Here is a 17,862-nt window from a genome sequence, read left to right as displayed (position 1 = left end):
CTCTTCCGCGGGATGAAAAGCAAACACCTTTAAGTCCATCAGGAACAGGCCTGGCTTCCTTCTGCCCAGTCACAAGCTCCTGGCGCCACGAAGCGCAAGAGCCGGAAGAGACCCTAGAGACCACGTCCCACTCCCTTGTTCACATCGAGGTTCATCCAAAGCCCGGGGACAGAGTCCTGCTCAAGGTCACCCAGCAAGGTCGGGACTCCTGGTGAATTCCCTTACTTCCATAGCATACACTTCCCAGGAGACACGAGGAAGGAAAATCTGGGGGAGGCTGTGGCTTATTCAAGTTTGTTTCTATTTACGCTTCCGTTCAATACTTGCTCAGAAGGAAGATTTGTTCCACCTCAGGGGTCAGCGCTAGGGCCCCATCTGGCAACAGGAACAGCCTCAAGCACCCCAGGTATCAAGGATAACTTTGCCAAGAAGGGGGAACATCAGGAAGCCCCATGAGTCAGAACCTCCAAGTGTCCCAATGGTGGCACTTACCAGCAGAAAGTGCTTGTGGTTGGAAAATGGCTGATAATAATAAGAGTTGGGCTCATGGGGAAGTCCACGCCCCTTCCAACTCTATCTACAGCCCCAGAAAATGAGAGCCAGGTCCAGAATGACCTCCTAGGGGCTCTGCGGGGCTTTACCATCACTGATCTTCTGTCCTGAGACCCCGTGAGAAGGATTTATACCGAACCCAAGAGGGACTGGAGGCTAACCCCAGTTAACCCTGCAGTTAGCACCGCACAACTCAGCCCCTCACCCCTTGTGCATTCTCCTGTCATCAGGACGTGGGCTCTGCAGGCAGTCCGCCTGGGTCCGTAGCAACAGACCCTTCCTCCCGGGGCTGCTTTAAGCACCACCGGCTGGCACGTGATCACTTAGCTACATTACCATCATCATTACTCTTTCAAGCCCTCCGCAGATAGGATCTGCTTCCTTTAGCCTCTGAAGTGCAACGCCTAAGGGCCAGCATTGTGAAAGCAGGAAGTGTAAGCCCCGTGGTCCTCACGATCACGCTGCGTGCAGCTCTGGGGACATCTGTGAAATGTCGCTGCGTGCAGCTCTGGGGACGTCTGTGAAATGTCGGAGCATAGGCCAAAAGCTGTGGTCAGGATATCCCAGAGCTGGAATGGAGGGTTTGGCCCATCTGATGTGTGTTCCGTAATTTAGCTGAAACAGCTAATGAACATTCACGTGTGTGTTCCCCAGTATTTGCCCACACACTTCCCTTCTTTCTACTTCCGGGCTGTGACAAATGGAGAGGTCAAACAGAGATTTTCATCTGACAGACTGAGAGACTAGGAACCAGAGAATTTGGCCAGAATTCGGCTCTGGCCTGGGGGCTTTCAGAGTGTTGGCAAGCAAGACCTGATACACCTTGTCATACTTTTTTAAAAGCATTTTTAAAGCTAAATATATTTTATTGTCTGCTTATTTTTAATCTCTTGTTTTGAGATCATTTTAGACTTAAAAATCATTGCAAAAATAGTACAAAAATGTGTCTATACTCTTCACCTAGCTTCCCCCATAGCATCTTCTATAACCACAGTATCATGATCGAAACCGGGATACGAACACTGATACAACAGTTAACTTCCTCTCAGCCCTCGGTCCGACTTTCTCAACTGTCCCACCAATGTACCTTCTTCCGCTCCCAGACAGCCCAACCGAGGATCTCGCACTGTGCAGATATGTCTCCTTCGTCTCCTCCAATCTGGAACAGTCCCTCAGTCTTTGTCTTTCATGATCACACTTTTGGCCCATTATTTTGTAGAATGTTCCTCACGTTGGGTGCGCCTGGTGTTTTCTTTATGATGAGACTGAGCTTCTGCCTTTTGGGCACGGACACCACAGAAGGGGCGTTGTGTCCTCCCGTCCTCCGTGCAGCATGCCAGGGTCACATGCCGTTCACACATCTCATTCCCGGTGAGATGAATTTTGACCGCTTGGATGTGGGGGTGCCTATCAGATTTATCCACTGCACAGTGACCATTTTTCCTTTGGCAATGAGTAAGTGTCTTGTGGGGAGATAGCTTGACACTGTGAACATTCTTGTTCCTTGTCATACTTTTACCCACTACTTTTAGCAGTCGTCAGTTGTTTTCGCCTGCAGCAGTTATCACCGTAGTGTTAGCCAAATGGCAGTTTCCTATTTCCATCATTCCTTCTACCCTTACTAATTGGAATTCTGCTGTAAGGGAGAGCTTTCCCTCCCTCCTTATTCATATATGTATTTATTTATACGATTCCTTATTTCTACGAGCATGATCTTTGGTCATGGATAGTTGCTTCATTCTGTGACTTACAACCTACTACTATTGTATTTTGTCACTAAAGTTGTCTCAGGTTTGGCTGAGCCCCTTCAGTGTGGCTCTTACGTCCTTTCGTAATGTCCTCATCATTTCTGGGCACTTTTTCTAGCACAGCAAAGTCTTCCAAGCTCCTTTATATTTTTCCTGCTCCAGCCCTAGAATTAGCCATTTCTCCAAGGATCCCTGATTCCTGGTTTCAGAGAATGGTACTTAGAAACCCAGATCTAGGGGAACGTCCACTGACGTGGCGTCATTATTTCCAGTCCCTCTCACAGGACAAAGCGAGGACATAGACGTCGCACGCACATACACACATACACACCTGTATCTAGTTCTGTGTCTCAGCCTCTGTGTGTGTATGTAGAGCGGCGAGTGCACACCGATGCCTGTCTCCGACCCAACACAGTTGTGATGAAAGTTAATTTTCCTCCAGTAGGTGGCAGCACTTGTACCATCGCCTTTGAGCGGGGGCTTGGTGAAAAAGTCATCGCAGTAGACCCGTCTCACCCAGCCTGGTGAAGACAAAAAGCAAGCTCTGAATGGCAAACCTCACACAAAACGTGAAAAAGAATCCACAACTTTTTAAAAAGCAAATTAGGGACGCTGGGGTGGCTCAGTCGGTTAAGCGTTTGCCATCAGCTCAGGTCCTGATCCCAAGGGTCCTGGGATCAGCCCCGTGTCTGGGTCCGTGTTCAGCCACGTGTCTGCTTCTCCCTCTCCTTCTGCCCCTCCCCCCTCCCACTTGTGCCCTCTTTCTCTTTCTCTTTCACTCACTCTCTCTCTCTCAAATAAATAAAATCTTTAAAAAAAATAAAATAAAAAGCAAATTAAAAATGCCCCACATCTAAGCACACTTGTGAAGGGCCAGCAGGGAATTCAAACAAGTATGTCCAAACCCGCTACAGGCCACAGGGCACCTCCTCGCCCAGGTGGGTGCCACCCAGGTCCCCCAGGCCTCCAAATGCCATCTCTGGGGTGAAGTCAAGGGTGGCAGGCAAATTGGACAGGACTTATTGAAGGTCCTTCAGCCTGGAGAGAAGCTGGGACAGATTCTCAGGACCCTCCTACGTACCCTCACCGCCTGGGGCTAGAGAAACAAGAGTCTGGATCTGAGGCAAGAAACAGAGGCCTGCTCGACTTAGCTAAAGACTGGAGGAGGACAGTGGGGCCCCACAGTGGAATCCGGGGGCTATCCAACCACAGAAGACATTTGGACTCAGGAAATCAAAGTGGCTACAAGGAGTCACCATCTCCTGTCACTGACATGACCCATCCTGCTCCCTTAAGTGGCCAGAGAGGGCGAGACATGGCCTGGGCTCTAATTCCAGAGCTGCCAGTTCCTAGCTGTGGGCCTTGACCAAGTTGTTTACCCTCTCTGGGCCTCAGTTTCCTTATCTGGAAACCTCACAGGGCTTTCGGATTTCCATGAGGACTATATGAGAGAATACTGTAAAGTATCTAGAACGGAGCCCCGCAGATAAAGAATGCGTAACAAAAGTTAGCTTTTATTTTTACTAACACAAATATTATTGTTATTATTTACATTTTAATTAACTGTGTCATTATGGTGTCTGGTCCTCCGTAAGTCCTGCTCCCCTGTAATCATATGGCTGCCCCAGCCCCGAGACTAACTTTTGGCAGTCTCCTCCCTCTGCGTCTGTTAGGTCCAATCCTAGAGCCAGCCCTCTGATGATGGGTCCAGCACATGACTGTGCCCCAGGCCACAGGCTAGGCTCCACCCATGTGGGTAGACCCCCTCCCTGGGTCTACCCACCCCCCCCAATCAGATTTGGCTGAGGGGGATGGAAGTCACAAGGCCATTGAGGGCAACCAGCACAGTGGCAAGGGGCTCCTCCCAAAGTGTAGACCCCCGATTAACGTCTTAACCTGCACATGAAACATTTTTCCAAGATATATACATGATGTTGTGAATATAAATTCATTTAAAGGTATTATTGAATATAGTAACTTTCTTAATTATTAATATTACTAATAATATCATTTCTATTTTATACAATATTATTTTATTAACATTTTACCTAATATTTACCATTATAATAAATATGAAGTAATTAATATAACTAAAGGTGTAGAATTTACCATGTGATCTCCATAAAATGCTTTGATTGTAAAGTGTCCTCATCTTCAAAAATTTGAGATACAATCTCCCTGTAGTGCATTGGGCTACTTCAAGTCCACTTTCAAAGCACCTGACTTGAGCCTCAGATCCCTGGACCGGCAACACTCCCACCCTGCCCCTCGCCTGGGGTCCCACCCGCCTGGGCTCCACTGTTGGTTTCCTGTGTTGGACAAGGAAGCCAGAGGCAGAGCAGTAGCAGCAGAATGAAACCTATTCCTGTTGGGGCCTTGAGCTGTGCCCTGGGCCACAGGCTGGGGCTCAAGCCATTTGGATGGACCCCTCTACCGGCCAAGACTGCACCCTGAGGAAGCCTGAGAACTTCAGTGGGGCTCTGTGTCCTGGGGGGGTGTTGCCAGAGAGGAAAATGGGCCCCACAGGCAGTGTTTCTGCTTCTGGGAGAAGGTTCTCTCTGAGGCTTGGTAACTGACTACCAAGTGGGAGGAGGGAGGTGACTCTCTGGGGTGATAGAATTATTCTATGCCGGATAGGGGTGGTGGATACTTGATACAGACAGTGTCACAACTCACCTAACAGAGCACTTATGATCTGTACATTTCATTGTATGTACATTGTATTCTATTAAAAAAAAGAATATTGGGGGGAAAATTTGATTGACAGGATGCTGGACTAAGGCCCTGAGCACCTTGGCTCCCCAGGGGAGAGACCAGATGACTGGTCTCCCTGAGCCTTTCTTTTCCCAGCAGAGCATGCTTTCTTCTGGGAGTCCTTCAGGGTAGGTGGTCAATCGTGGAGAGGCGCAATCTTTATTCCCTAAAAAATGCCTTCCTTCATCAGATGAAGCTGGGACATACAGAAGAGGGCTCCACGATAGTCAGTGGGTCCAGGGCTTGAAAGTCTGTAAAATGGAAACAGTATCCATCCCACTAAGCCACACGACCGTGATGTTCAGAAGCCCAACTCATCTCTGAGGATGTTCCCAGCATTTTTGGCAGCACACTTCACCTTTCTTTTCACCCAACACATCATATCATACAGTGTCATTATTTTAGAGTTAACCTTGAAGCTCTGTTAAAAATTCAGTTTATTAATTTTTTTTATTTAGAAGATAATCTCTATGCCCAACGTGGGGCTCCAACTCACAACTCCAAGATCAAGAGTCATGTCCACCGAATAAGCCAGCCAGTCACCCCAAAGCTTTTTTTTTTTTTTCCTAGTGAATCATTCACAGATTCTGGGACCTCAGCTCTAAGCAGTAACACATCGTGTGGTCCCTCAACTTAAACTTTCACTCACATTGTGCCGTAGAGCCAAGGTTGAGAGCGCTGCCCCCAGGACAGGGACCATCTCCTGCGGGTTCACAGGCGGCACTCTGGATGTCTGTTGAGTAAACCCCAAGGTTCTCAGCCAGAGTAGAGAGGAAAGCACGTCTTACTTAAGGGCAGCCGAGCCCCCAGAACCAGGCATCTGCAGTGTTTAATTCCTGTGAATGACACATCTTTCTACAGCACCCACCTGTCAGTATAAGGTAGGCGGGACATTTGACATGGTTTGGCCATACAGCATCTACTCCTCTTTCTAACACAACTCTCATTTCCTCTGGGGAATTATCTGGCACCTACTGTGTACAGTAATCCACCCAACTTCATTAGCTGAAAAGTTCATTCAAATCTCCTGCTGCTGCTGACTTCTCTTTCATCACCTGAAAACAACCAAAGGCAGGTATCTGATCTAAGCTTGGCCAGCTGGACTCCCTTTCCTAGGAATCTGGCTTTGCATCAAAAAAACACAAGGGCAGAGGAATGGAAGTTCATTTATCCCAGTGACTGCACCTGGGCAAAATCATGGTGCTGTTCCTACTTCCAAGATCCTCTGAGTTGCCTGGTTCCTGTCTTCAAGCTCAGTTCTAGACCTTGCCTTCCGCCCTGTGGCATCCATGGTTGTCCCATCACTTCCCAGTTCTTAAATTAGCCTGAATCAGTTTCAATTGCTTACCATCAATGAACTCGGTTGATACACCCGCTTATCCTAAAGAATTCTCCATTTCTCCTCCCTAGGGAAGTCCAATGTAGGATCCAAGGCCACGTGTGACCCTTCTACCCCAGGGGAATGAACTTCCCCAGATTCTTAACAAAGAGAGAAGAGGAAGGAGGAGGAGGAGGGAGAGAAGGAGAAAGAGGAGGGGGGGAGGAGGAAGGGGAAGGGGGAAGGGGAGAAGTCATTTATATAATTAGCTAAACCTAGCCATCTGCCAGCTGGCAACTTCTAATGAGAACATGGAAAACCTGAGCTTACCTGACAAAGTTATGCCACCTGTTAAGAAAGGGATGGGAGGCGTGGAATTTCAAGTGTTTATTCAACTCACAAGAAAAGCCTAATGATTACCTACTCTCTATTGTATTATTCCTCAAATTTGTGTTGGCAACAGTGCAGGGTCAAGCTCACTGCATCAGAGGAGGGAGGAAATGATCAACTTGGTCCACTTTGTTTTCCTGTCCCTAACCATTTCCAGTTGTATGCAGAGCCTTCCAGTCTTGCTGTCCCTGAAGGACATGTGCCGTGCTTACTTATTATGATGGACATTTACCCCAAGTTATAAGGTGTTAAAAAATAAAATTCAACCAACTAAATTTGAAAGATCTTATTGGCTTTACCAAAATATAGAAAGAGCCCAGATGGCCATCAATGGATGAATGGATAAAGAGGATGTGGTATATGTAGAGAGAGGGAGAGATATATAGTGGAATATTACTCAGCCATCAAAAAGATCTTGCTATTTGCAACAACATGGATGGAACTAGAGGGTATTACGCTAAGCGAAATAAGGCCGTCAGAGAAAGACAAATACCATATGATTTCACTCATATTTGGAATTTAAGAAACAAAACAGATGAACATAGGGGAAGGGAAGGAAAAATAAAATAAGATGAAAATTGAAAGGGAAGCAAACCTTAAGAGACTCTTAACTCTAGGAAACAAACCGAGGGTTGCTGGAGGGGAGGTGGGTGGGGGATGGGGTCACTGGGTGATGGACATTAAGGAGGGCACTTGATGTCATGAGCACTGGGTGTTACAGGCAACTGATGAATCACTAAATTCTACCTCGGAAACTTTTTTTTTTTAAAGAACTTGCTGGCTTTATTCAACAATTCATGAATCAGACAGCATCCCATCTGGCAGACAGAAAGGAGCTCCAAAGAGGTGTATGAAATAAAAGACTTTTATAGGTAGAAGGGGGCAGGACAAGGAAGTTACTAGCAAAGAGTGGATTGTTCTGCGAGGTCACTTTCCTTTGGGCGATGGCAGGGCTCTATCCGGCAGATGCCCCTCAGTAGTGCTGACCAGCCAATTCCAGACTGGTTTAAGTTTCCACTCCTGGGAGAGGTTGAAGCTGGAACTAAACAAGGTAGTAAATGTTGGTTGGGTGATGTGGGCCTGCTCTTTTTTAACAATGGAACCCAAACCCCCATCCCTTGGAGAAAGGCAGGATTGTGTGGCGGTACAGACCCAATTGCCTAGGTTCAAATCCCAAATCTGTCAAGGCTCTGGGACCTTCCACATGTCCTTTCATCTCTCTGTGCCTCAGCCTCCACATTTGTAAAACTGGCTTCCAGGTCAATATGTGGGAAGCACCTAGAATTGGCACTGAGAATTGGAAATGTAGTTACCCCACATTGTGTGATCCTGACTTGCCATCCTACAGCAAAAACCAGGCTCTGTGCTGCGGAGCCGAAATGCGCGACGCCAAGACAGAGCTTGGCATAGAGGGGAACAACAGCCATATTGCTTTGCCAGGCAAAGGAGGCTGCAGCAGGCTGTGGCCTTCAAAACTGCAAGCCCACCTGGAGGAAAGGGGCTGGGGGGCGGGGAATGGGAGCTTAATAGGGAAATGCAGGATCTAGCTGGTTTTGACAGGAGTTGTGTATGTGCTGTCCACTGGGTTTGTCCTGTCTTCAGGGTGCTACCAGGTTCCTGAAACAAAAAGGCTAAGAAGGGAGGAGGGGAGCTTTGCAGAAGAGAGGAAAAAGGTGACTTAGTTTAAAATCCAGCTTCATGAAAGCATTAGTGCAGCTATCTTGATTTTTGTTCAACTTTATGCTTTTAAGTGGTTTCGATGGCATCAGGCCACTAAACACTAAGCAACCAACTGAAGCTGTATGGCCCATCTTCTCTGGTTTCTCTGCAGTTACATTTGTCAAAAGAAAACATCAAGACAGTTCCACGTCTGGCATAACCGTGTGAGATGCTCCGTGGACCCATGCTTCAGGGAAACCCATGAAAATTATTTTTAAAACAACCATCTAAATTCTCCGGAATTTGATTTAAGTACATAGAACAAATGAAGAAAGATTTTTTCAAGAAAATCTACTAAAACTCAGGAAGAACTACATGGAATCTGTGGTATTGGAACCAAGACCCACCTTCTCCCTCCCCTCGCAGCTCAGCAAGATGGAAACGCCACTGTGTCTGGTACAGGCGAGAACCCAGGGCCCTCTCTCCTCCCAGATCCCAGCCATCAGGCTCTCTTCCTGGCAGAGACAAACACAAGCACTCGTCATTCTGCCCCCAGCCACCTGGTGCTGAGACTAAGCCTCAGGTGAGGGCAGCTCACAGGTGGGGTGTCTTCTGCTCAGACCCTAAGGTGGGAGAGGCTCTGCATGGAGCGTGGCGGGGCTGAGAGTACTGGACCCACCACTGCCTCTCGGAAAGCTCGTGGGCAAGGAATTCCCACCAGGACAGGCAAGCTGAGGAGGCCTGGGGTGCTGCCTCCTGATCCACCGAGCACTCAGCTACTGGAGGGGGCTGTCACTCAGAGAGAAGCAGCGCATCCTTGTGAGACAGGGGAACGGAAAGGGCCCCATGAAAGACTCTTGCTGCCTCTATTCTTGCTAGAACCTAAACTGCCACCCTGTACACGCCTTACCACACAAGTAATGCATGTCCTCCTTGTAAAGGTCAAGGACTTCAGGATTTCTTCAGAGTCTTCCAGAACAATAGCTAACATCTAAGGAATGACCAGGGGTGTCATCAGGTTCAGGGCCTAAGAGACTTATAGAGAGCATCGAAACACTCCTCTTTGTTTTGACCACTTCCTGGATGCCTGAGAAGACAGTACACCAGACCACCCTCCTCAGTAAAAACCCCAAACCCCAAGCGAAGACAAGACTCATGCTCCTTTCCTTCCGAGTCTCCAAGATGCTCTGTCTTCAATAAACTCTGTGCTTACTTCCTCTCTGCTCGAGATTGATTTCCATCCTGCCTGAAGCCAAGGACTCTTGGCTGGTCCTGCAGGACCCTCTCTGCGTCCTCAGACCCAGCCAGGCTGCATCCGTTGTCCCCACCACCAGCACAGCGCCTTGGCTCTAAGATTTCCCCCAGGAGGGAGAAGCAGGCCACAGAGCTCTCCAAACTCCTCCCTAAAAGAACTGACTGCATTTGCGACAGATTGTAGAGAGCTGAAGGCTTCCGGGAGCTCTCAAAAACAGTGGAGGTCATGGTGAAAGACATCTGTTAGGAGATTGATAGATTCATTAAAAATATAGGCTCAACTGTAGGCAGGTAATTTGCGGGAGAGAAATGGGGGAGAGGCATCCTCGGGTCAAAACGAATCTCTAACACTGACCTCAGGCACTATCCTTACAAAGGCGCTTTGACTTGATTGAATTCCACCATCAAGACTTCATTCCCTGAGGCCTGTTGAAAACAATAGGGTAAGCCGGGAAGCCGAGGAGAAAGCTGTTAGAGGAAGAGACGGAAAGCCCTGACCGAACACCTGTCCGCACAGGGTGGCTGTGAGCAAGCTCAAGGCCGCTCCCGGGAGGGCACCCAGAGACCTCCCCTGAGAGGCAGTGATGGGCTGCCACTCAAATTAATTCCGCAGTCACTAAACAAGTAAACGGGCAAATAGCAATGGCAAGGTGGGGGTGCAGTGACCAGCAGGCAGACTTGCCACAATACTATCGAAAATATTCTCAACAAAAAAATTGCAAGATACAAATGAATAAGAAAGAATGGCCCATTAGAAGGGGAAAGAAAAAACAAAAAACAGAACTGCCTGTGAAAGAGAACAGGTGCCCCCAAAGTCTGTGTGATGACACCAGGGCACTCGCGGCCACTCCTGACAGGTGACCAGAGCTGGCTTGGCCTCTAGCTTCTACTCCTAAGTGTGAGGCCACCTCCTTATGCTCCCACCTTTAGAAGTCCCTGCTAACCCTCCATTGTGCCCTGGACCCATCCTCTCCCTTCTCAAGGCCCCCCTGAGGCTGTTCTTTGGTTCTGTCCTGCACCGTCAGCCTCTCTCCTCTGCGGGCACCATTCACATCCGCATGTACACACCGGAAACACAGAGCCCACCTCTAACTGCACACGGCCTCCGCTCTCCCCCCCTCCTCTCCAGCTCCTGACATGAACCCCTTCATAAAGCTATCCATGCCTGCTGTCACATCCTTCACTCCCACTCCACGTGGGTGTTGTCCCCTCCTAGCACTGAACATCTGACTAAGGTCACCAAGGCCCAAAGGCACCCAAAGCCAATGGCCATTCCTCTGTCCTCTGCTTCCTTGACCTCCCAGCAGCCCTGGACATGGTCAGCCATTCCCTAGTTCCTGAAATATTTTGTTCTCTTGGCTCCTTGGCCCCATGTCTGGATTCCCCTGTCCCACTGGCTCCCCCTCCCCAGTCTCCTTGCTGGCTCCCCCCCTCCGACGACCCCCACCACCCAGCCTCCACAGGTTGACTACCCCTTCTGTCCGCAGACAGGAATGTTCTCCTTCTGCACTTCTCCCTGTCCTTCACATCCACTTCAAGGACTTCAAATGTGGACTTGGCCCTGACACTCCCCCCACCATCCACCTGCCTGTTGACATCTCTAACTACCTATGGAATAGACACACTTCTTAGGGTCAAGGCAGAACCCTTCTTTATTCTCTCCAAGTCCCCCCATCCAAATGTCTTCCCTGTCTCAGTACATGTCACCACCATCCAACCATGAGCTAAGGTCAAATTACTACAAGTCATTTATTTTTATTTTTAAATTGTGTCAAATTTAGAGAAAATGTGTAAGACTAGAACAAAGAGCTCCTTTTCACCTTAACTAGATCCCCACCCCCTGTAATATTTTACTGCATGTATGTGGTGTGCGTCTCACCATAGTCTTTCTGTATGGACATATTACCATTTCTTCTAAATCATTGGGAGTCCATTGCAGACATGATGCCCCATGACCCCCTTAATGCATTAGTGTGTGTTTCCTCACAAGAAGGACACTTTCCTACATAAGCAGAAACCATCATGCACATCAGGACACTAACACTGGCACAATATTATCATCGCACACTGCCAGTGATGTCCCTTACGGATCTGGATCTGAGCCAGGGTCATCTGTAAGAATTACACCAAGTATGCCTTTTTTTTTTTTAAGAATTTATTTATTTATTTGACAGAGAGAGAGAGACAGTAAGAGAGGGAACACAAGCAGGGGGAGTGGGAGAGGGAGAAGCAGGCTTCCCGCCGAGCAGGGCTCGATCCCACAACCCTGAGATCATGACCTGAGCCGAAGGCAGATGCCTAATGACTGAGCCACCCAGGCGCCCCCAAGTATGTCTTAGGAATATACTTAGCAATATGTCTATTTGGCATTCTATTATATATTACACATATATTATACAAATATGTCTATTACTTGGCATTCTACTGTAAGGTAACATTTTCCTTTTTGCATGATGTATTAATTTATTATTTATATAAATTTGTGGATTCTAATTTACCTAATGGGTTAGAATCTGCTATTCTCATTTTCTATTTTGTATTAAAATGGCCCGAGATTTCACCACTGGACGTCCTTGACCTGCTTTTATGACTGAACGCACCATTGCTCCATGTGATGGCCAGCAACCCTTCGCCCTACTCCCAGTAACAATCTCTTAAAGATTTTCATGTCCATTCCAGCCCAAATGCTTGGGGGTGGGTGTAAACCCCTTGTCAGCCTCAGGGGTGTGTCCTGACTCACACTAATCAGTGTACCCCACGCCCTGGGAACAGAGGGATGGTTTCCAAATGGGTGTCTGATCCATTCTGGCCAGTGAGAACAGAGATGTCTGATGGGGCTTCTGGAAAAGATGCTTCCATTCTCTTCCAAGAGAGCTACTGAAAGGATAGCAAAGAACTCTCCTTCCCTCTTAATGACCTAGTGCAAAAAGTCAAGTTTGGACCTGATGCAGCCATTGCTGCTGCCCAGAAGGATGCCAGCCTGAGATCCATCTCAGTATAGAGAGGTGGGAGGAACTGAGAAAAGACAGAGAAACAGGGCTGGAGCTCTGGTGACACCACAAATTTCTGGATCTTTTTTTTTTTTTAAAGATTTTATTTATTTATTTGACAGAGAGAGAGACAGCCAGCGAGAGAGGGAACACAAGCAGGAGGAGTGGGAGAGGAAGAAGCAGCCTTCCAGCAGAGGAGCCCGATGCGGGACTCGATCCCAGGACTCTGGGATCATGCCCTGAGGCAAAGGCAGACGCTTAATGACTGAGCCACCCAGGCGCCCCAATTTCTGGATCATTTTGTGCCTGAAGCTATCTATGGATTGTTTAATGATTTCACCCAACAAATTGTCTTATTCATTTAACCAAAAGGAGCTAGGACTTCTGTTGCTTGCAAGCAAAAGAATCCCAAATAATACACTTCCCCAAACCAGTAAAAGAAGATTGCCTGCAGAGAGAAGCAAAGGATGGGTTTCTGTTCTTATGACCAATAGCCCTCTTAACTACAGCCCTGCTGCTTTCCCCGCTGGTCTGAGAGCTTCTGGGGGTATATTTGCTGTGTACCCCCACTCTTAGAGGAGTGTGTGTCTCTAGAGAGGGCTTCATAAGTATTCCATGACCATAGTGGAAGAGCTGCTAACGTTGTCCGGTTCACCACGCAATCCCTAGCCTCTAGAACAGAGCCGGCGACACACCATAAACACTTCCTGAATGAGTGCGTGAGTCCTCCAGCATGCCTCCGAGGCCCTCCCCTCAAATCCACCAAAGGAACAGAAGCTGTGGCTACAAGCTTGCATGACATTTTATTCTCCTGCCTGGGGAAGGCGCTGCAAAGAGTTCGGGGAGGGAAATGGGAGGGTCCACCCCGCATTTAGGAAGGCAGGAGTTGGCGATGGTCGCTGAAGATTCTGTGCTTCTCCCCAGGGTCGGCTAAGGCCCCAGGGGCTCCAAGACCTAGAGCGGAGAGAAGAGCCCGCTGTGGGCAGGTGTGTGGGGTCTCTGGGGAAATGGGGACTCAGAGACACCTGCCCTACTGAACACGCCCAGAGTTACATCCTGGAACCCAGTCAGGAGCCTGAGCGGGTTGTGGGGCTTTGCAGATGAAAACCAAATGACAGGAAACGGTGGGGAGCTCACTGTACAGGGTGACCCCAGACCTGCCAGCATCAGGTCCCAAAGCCTGTCTAGGGAGCTGCCAGAGCCACTCAGGGGGCCCTTCCCTGCCCCATGTCCTGCGGCCCCGGCCTGATCTACAGACACACCCTGAGCAGCCCTGGAGGAAGAGACCGCAGAGCCCTCCCTCCTGGCAGGGTTCCTGAGCCCAGCTCTCAGACCCCAAGGGTCCTGGGCAAAGATGGTGCCTGGCTCCCGGCCCCCGGAACCAGTCCTGGGCTGGGGGAAGGAGTCCCATCAGGGCTCTGATGTCTATGAGTATCCCGGGCTGAGACCGCTTCCTTGCTGTCAACCTCCTTACACATGATCATCTCATTCAATCCTTATTCGAAATAAGAAATAGCGGTTGTTATGAGCACTGGGTATTATATAAGACTGATGAATCACAGGCCTGTAACCCTGAAACAAATAATACATTCTAGGTTAATTGATTGGATTTAAATTAGAAGAAAAGAGAGAAATGATTCAAAAAAGAAAAGAAGAAGAAGAAATAGGGATTACTATCTCCTTCACAGGTAAGGACACTCAGGCTCACAGAGGTGAAGCTACTCGCTCCAGTGCCTGGCTGACCATGGATGGACATGTGCTGTCACCCCGGGATTGCCTGCGAGAAAAGCTGCACACTCGGGGACGGGACCTGGGCCCTCCAGCAGGGAGTCCCTGCTGTCCCCTCCACACTCACCTATTTTGGCTCTGCACATCCTGATCTTCACACAGATTTCCTGGGGGGATTTGTCATTCAGGATACCCTGGGTGATGGCACCGAGATATTTACCGATTACGTCATTGCATAACATCTTGGGCATAAGTGTCTTCCGGCACAACTTGGACGCAGCCTGTTTGATGGCTTCCTGCGGTAAGAGCACCACAGAAAGACACAGGAATCAGGTGACCCCTGCCCGGTCAGCCCCCTGCAGACCCCCACAGCTCCAGGCTCTGGGTGCCTCTGACCGCGGGCATGCGGGGAGTAGGACCAGGTGCCAGGTGGCCATGGAAGCAGAGGCTGGAGACGCCAAGATGGACCCGCATGCCTGGGCCCCAGCCCAAGCCTGGCCAGGAGGGGCTGTTGAGAGAAGGGCAGTTGGCCCTGGCGTGTCTCCGTCCCCTGTACGTCGTCACCCAGCCCACCGCCTTCTGTGTGGAGAACAGGGCCCTCGGCTACAAGACCCACGTTGAAGGTTCTGCCTGCCAAGCCTCCTGGGTCCCAGGCCTGGCAGGGCTCATGCTCAGGGCTGTGTCGGGAAGGTTACGATAAGAGACAGTGTGGAGATTGGCACGTTCGATGTTGACTATCCTCTCCTACCATCGCAGTGCAGAAGGAGAAAGCTGAACACCCAGGGCTGAGGGTGGGCCCGGCACCTCCAAGAAGCCCAGCAGGATCAGGGAACAAAGGAGAGGAAGGGAGGGTGGGTGACACAAGGCTTCTGGGTAGGAACACATCCCCTTGTTCAGCACCTGCTCGGGCCTGACAGGAGGCTAAGCACGTCCCAGCCCCGCAGCCCCTTTCAAAGACTTAGGCAACTTGCAAGATCGGGACTCTTACCCATCTCTTCAGGTGGGACACGGAGGCTCAGAAGGCATGAGGACTTGGCCCAGCCTTGCAGCTAGGAAGTGGCAGATCTGCGGTCCGTCGTCCTGACCCAGGCCCCCCTGCCCCGGAATCATCCTCACACACGCAGTGGGGCCACACGGGAAAGCCTCGTACCTTCTCTGGGGACGAGTTTCCTCTAACAGTGGAATGGAAACCATGCACACTCCTCTTCCTACATTCGTGCACCCAGCGCTCCACCATTTCAGGGCATTCTCTGAAGTCAGTCCCCAGACACAGGAGGGGGGCCCACAGATCCCCTGCCGAGCAGCTCTGGCCCGACCAGGGATCAGCCCCTCCCTCAGCGCTGCCCCCAAAGCCCAAATCCCCACTCATGCCCTTGACCACCCAGCAGACGGCTGCCCAAACCATAAGACCTCACCTCATCGATATCTTCTCCCAGGATTTTTCTCAGCATCTTGATCATAAACTTACAAGGCTTACAGATGAAGATCTTCGGGTCACCCTGTCAGAAAATGATGCCCCCTGAGGTGATCTCTCCGACGCTCCCGACAGCCCTTGGCAGGGCCCCAGGAAGAGGCTCTCGGGTGTGTCCTAAGCCAGCAGGCTCATCTGTGATCTTTCTGTCCTTTAGGGCCCGAAGCCCACCCCCCTGCTAGCTGTGGCGGGGCTGACACACACCCAGGTCTGACCCTGCCCCGCACCCACGGCACCTTACCCAGACCAGCACATGCCCCGCTTCTGTTCTCTGGTCAGACCCTGAAGCACGCTGCTGGACAGAGTCCAGCCAGCCCAACGTGGCCCCCACCCAGGCAGGGATACGCACAAAACCAGCATCTTCAGCCCACAGCCCTGCCTCCCCTCCTGCCAGCAGAGGTGCTGCCCTGCCTGGTGCTCCCAGGGAAGAGACAATGGCGGAAAGGCCACGGGGTGGGGGTGGGGGGTGCTATGGCAGGTGAGCAGGGAGCCAGCTGCCAACCTTGAGGGCCTCCCGGGCCAGGATCTCGAAGAACTGCTCCTCCTCAGACATGTCAGCCATGGACAGGTCATGGTCCTCAGGGCTCTGACCAGAAAAGGTCAGACCTGGGGAAGAAACAACATCAGCATCCCTCCACGGGTGGAAGGAGAGGAAAAGTCTGATCTCCTGGCTGGTGGGGAACCCAGGAGGTGGCCAGAGCCCAGGACAGGGCTGGGGCTTTGTGCGGAGTCCAGGAAGCCCGTCCTCACACTCTGCCCTGGGGCTGCTCTGACCCAGTCTCTATGCCAAAGACATGCTCTCTAGTTCTTTCTGGAAAATGGGAGGAAAAGACTATACCTCCCCCCACCATCATCCACGAACCCCTTTTCTGTCCCTGTCTGTCTCTATTCTCCCTCTCTCCCTCTTCTCTCAAAAACACACACACACACACACACACACACACACACACACACACTTGATCAAAAGGAACATTCCCTCATCTCCTCTCTGAGGTCTTTCTTTTTTCTTTCTCTCTTGCCTTCCCCAAAGAATTCAAGTCAGGTGGCCCAGCCCAACCCACTCCCCAGAACTGTCACTACACTCAGCGAAGGAGGAGCTGCCAGGGTCTACACGGGGAATGTCCTTACCTGGGGTGGCCAGGAGCGCCGAGGCGAGGAGCAGGAGGGCCCAGGAGGTCATGGTGGGGCAGCTGCTGAGACACTCTCCACACCCCCTTTATGCAGGCTGGCCACCTCACGACGTGACCTTGACGGGTCCTGCTTCTCGTGTAGGCCACCTCCCCAGGTCACTGGGTTAACCACATACACCAGTTTGTGGAGAAGTGGGGGAGGAGGGGTTCCTCTGATGTTCCACACTGTCTATCTTCCACCTTCCCCCACACACATTGCTAGAACTTTCTGAGCTGAGGGGGTGGCCAGTAACCGGAGGGCAGGAGCTGCCATGATGCCATCACCCTGCCCGGGATGCGGTAATAGAAGAGAAATCCCTGCACCTGAGGGCCCAGCTAGGGCCCCTGGCCATGGAACATCCCACCCCCCTCCCCTTCTCTCCCCCCTCTCCCAGGGGGCTATGCTGGGGCCCCTCCACCAGCCATCTCCCGTATCCCTGCTCTCCCCCAGCCATTGCAGCCCACAGAGCACTACCAGATTCCGCCAGATTTAGACACAGGTCCCGCAGTGTAGATGCTGACGGCTCCTCCCAGCCCTGCTTCCTCGGGGTGCTGAACCCCAGGCATGAGCACTGCAGACTCCCTGGGTCCCCAGCACCTCGCCAGCCTTCTGGCCATCTCCACGGAGGCGGACGTTTCCCTCAGAGCCAGGTTCAGCCCAGCCCGTCAGTGACCTGGGCCACGGGGAGAGACAGCCCGTGGGAAGGAGGGGAGCCTGGCCAGGGATCTAGTCCCAGCTCCCCGGGCTCTGACTCCTCGTCTGTGCAGGAAGGTCACGGGCCCCTCTATAACAGCCATACAGGCTGCCCAGTTAGCATCCAGTGTCAGA

General features: G+C 50.7%; 1 protein-coding gene across 1 annotated transcript; it reads right to left on the bottom strand.

Annotated features, from left to right (window-relative positions):
- Positions 1-13,449: 13,449 nt before the first annotated feature.
- Positions 13,450-17,328, bottom strand: GNLY (granulysin). The gene is made up of 5 exons (XM_045808788.2): positions 16,993-17,328; positions 16,367-16,470; positions 15,809-15,892; positions 14,521-14,689; positions 13,450-13,619 (listed from the first exon to the last, which is right to left on the bottom strand). Exons 1-5 carry the CDS (start codon positions 17,042-17,044, stop codon positions 13,537-13,539), a joined length of 492 nt encoding a protein of 163 aa, XP_045664744.2. The 5' UTR covers positions 17,045-17,328; the 3' UTR covers positions 13,450-13,536.
- Between the last annotated feature and the right edge of the window lie 534 nt (positions 17,329-17,862).

This window comes from Ursus americanus, chromosome 7 (genome assembly GCF_024610735.1).
Source record: "Ursus americanus isolate L20-20 chromosome 7, mUrsAme1.1.p, whole genome shotgun sequence".
In the NCBI taxonomy this organism is placed as follows: domain Eukaryota; kingdom Metazoa; phylum Chordata; class Mammalia; order Carnivora; family Ursidae; genus Ursus; species Ursus americanus.
Note: the sequence above shows the minus strand (reverse complement) of the source record. Positions and strands in the feature narration are given on the sequence as shown.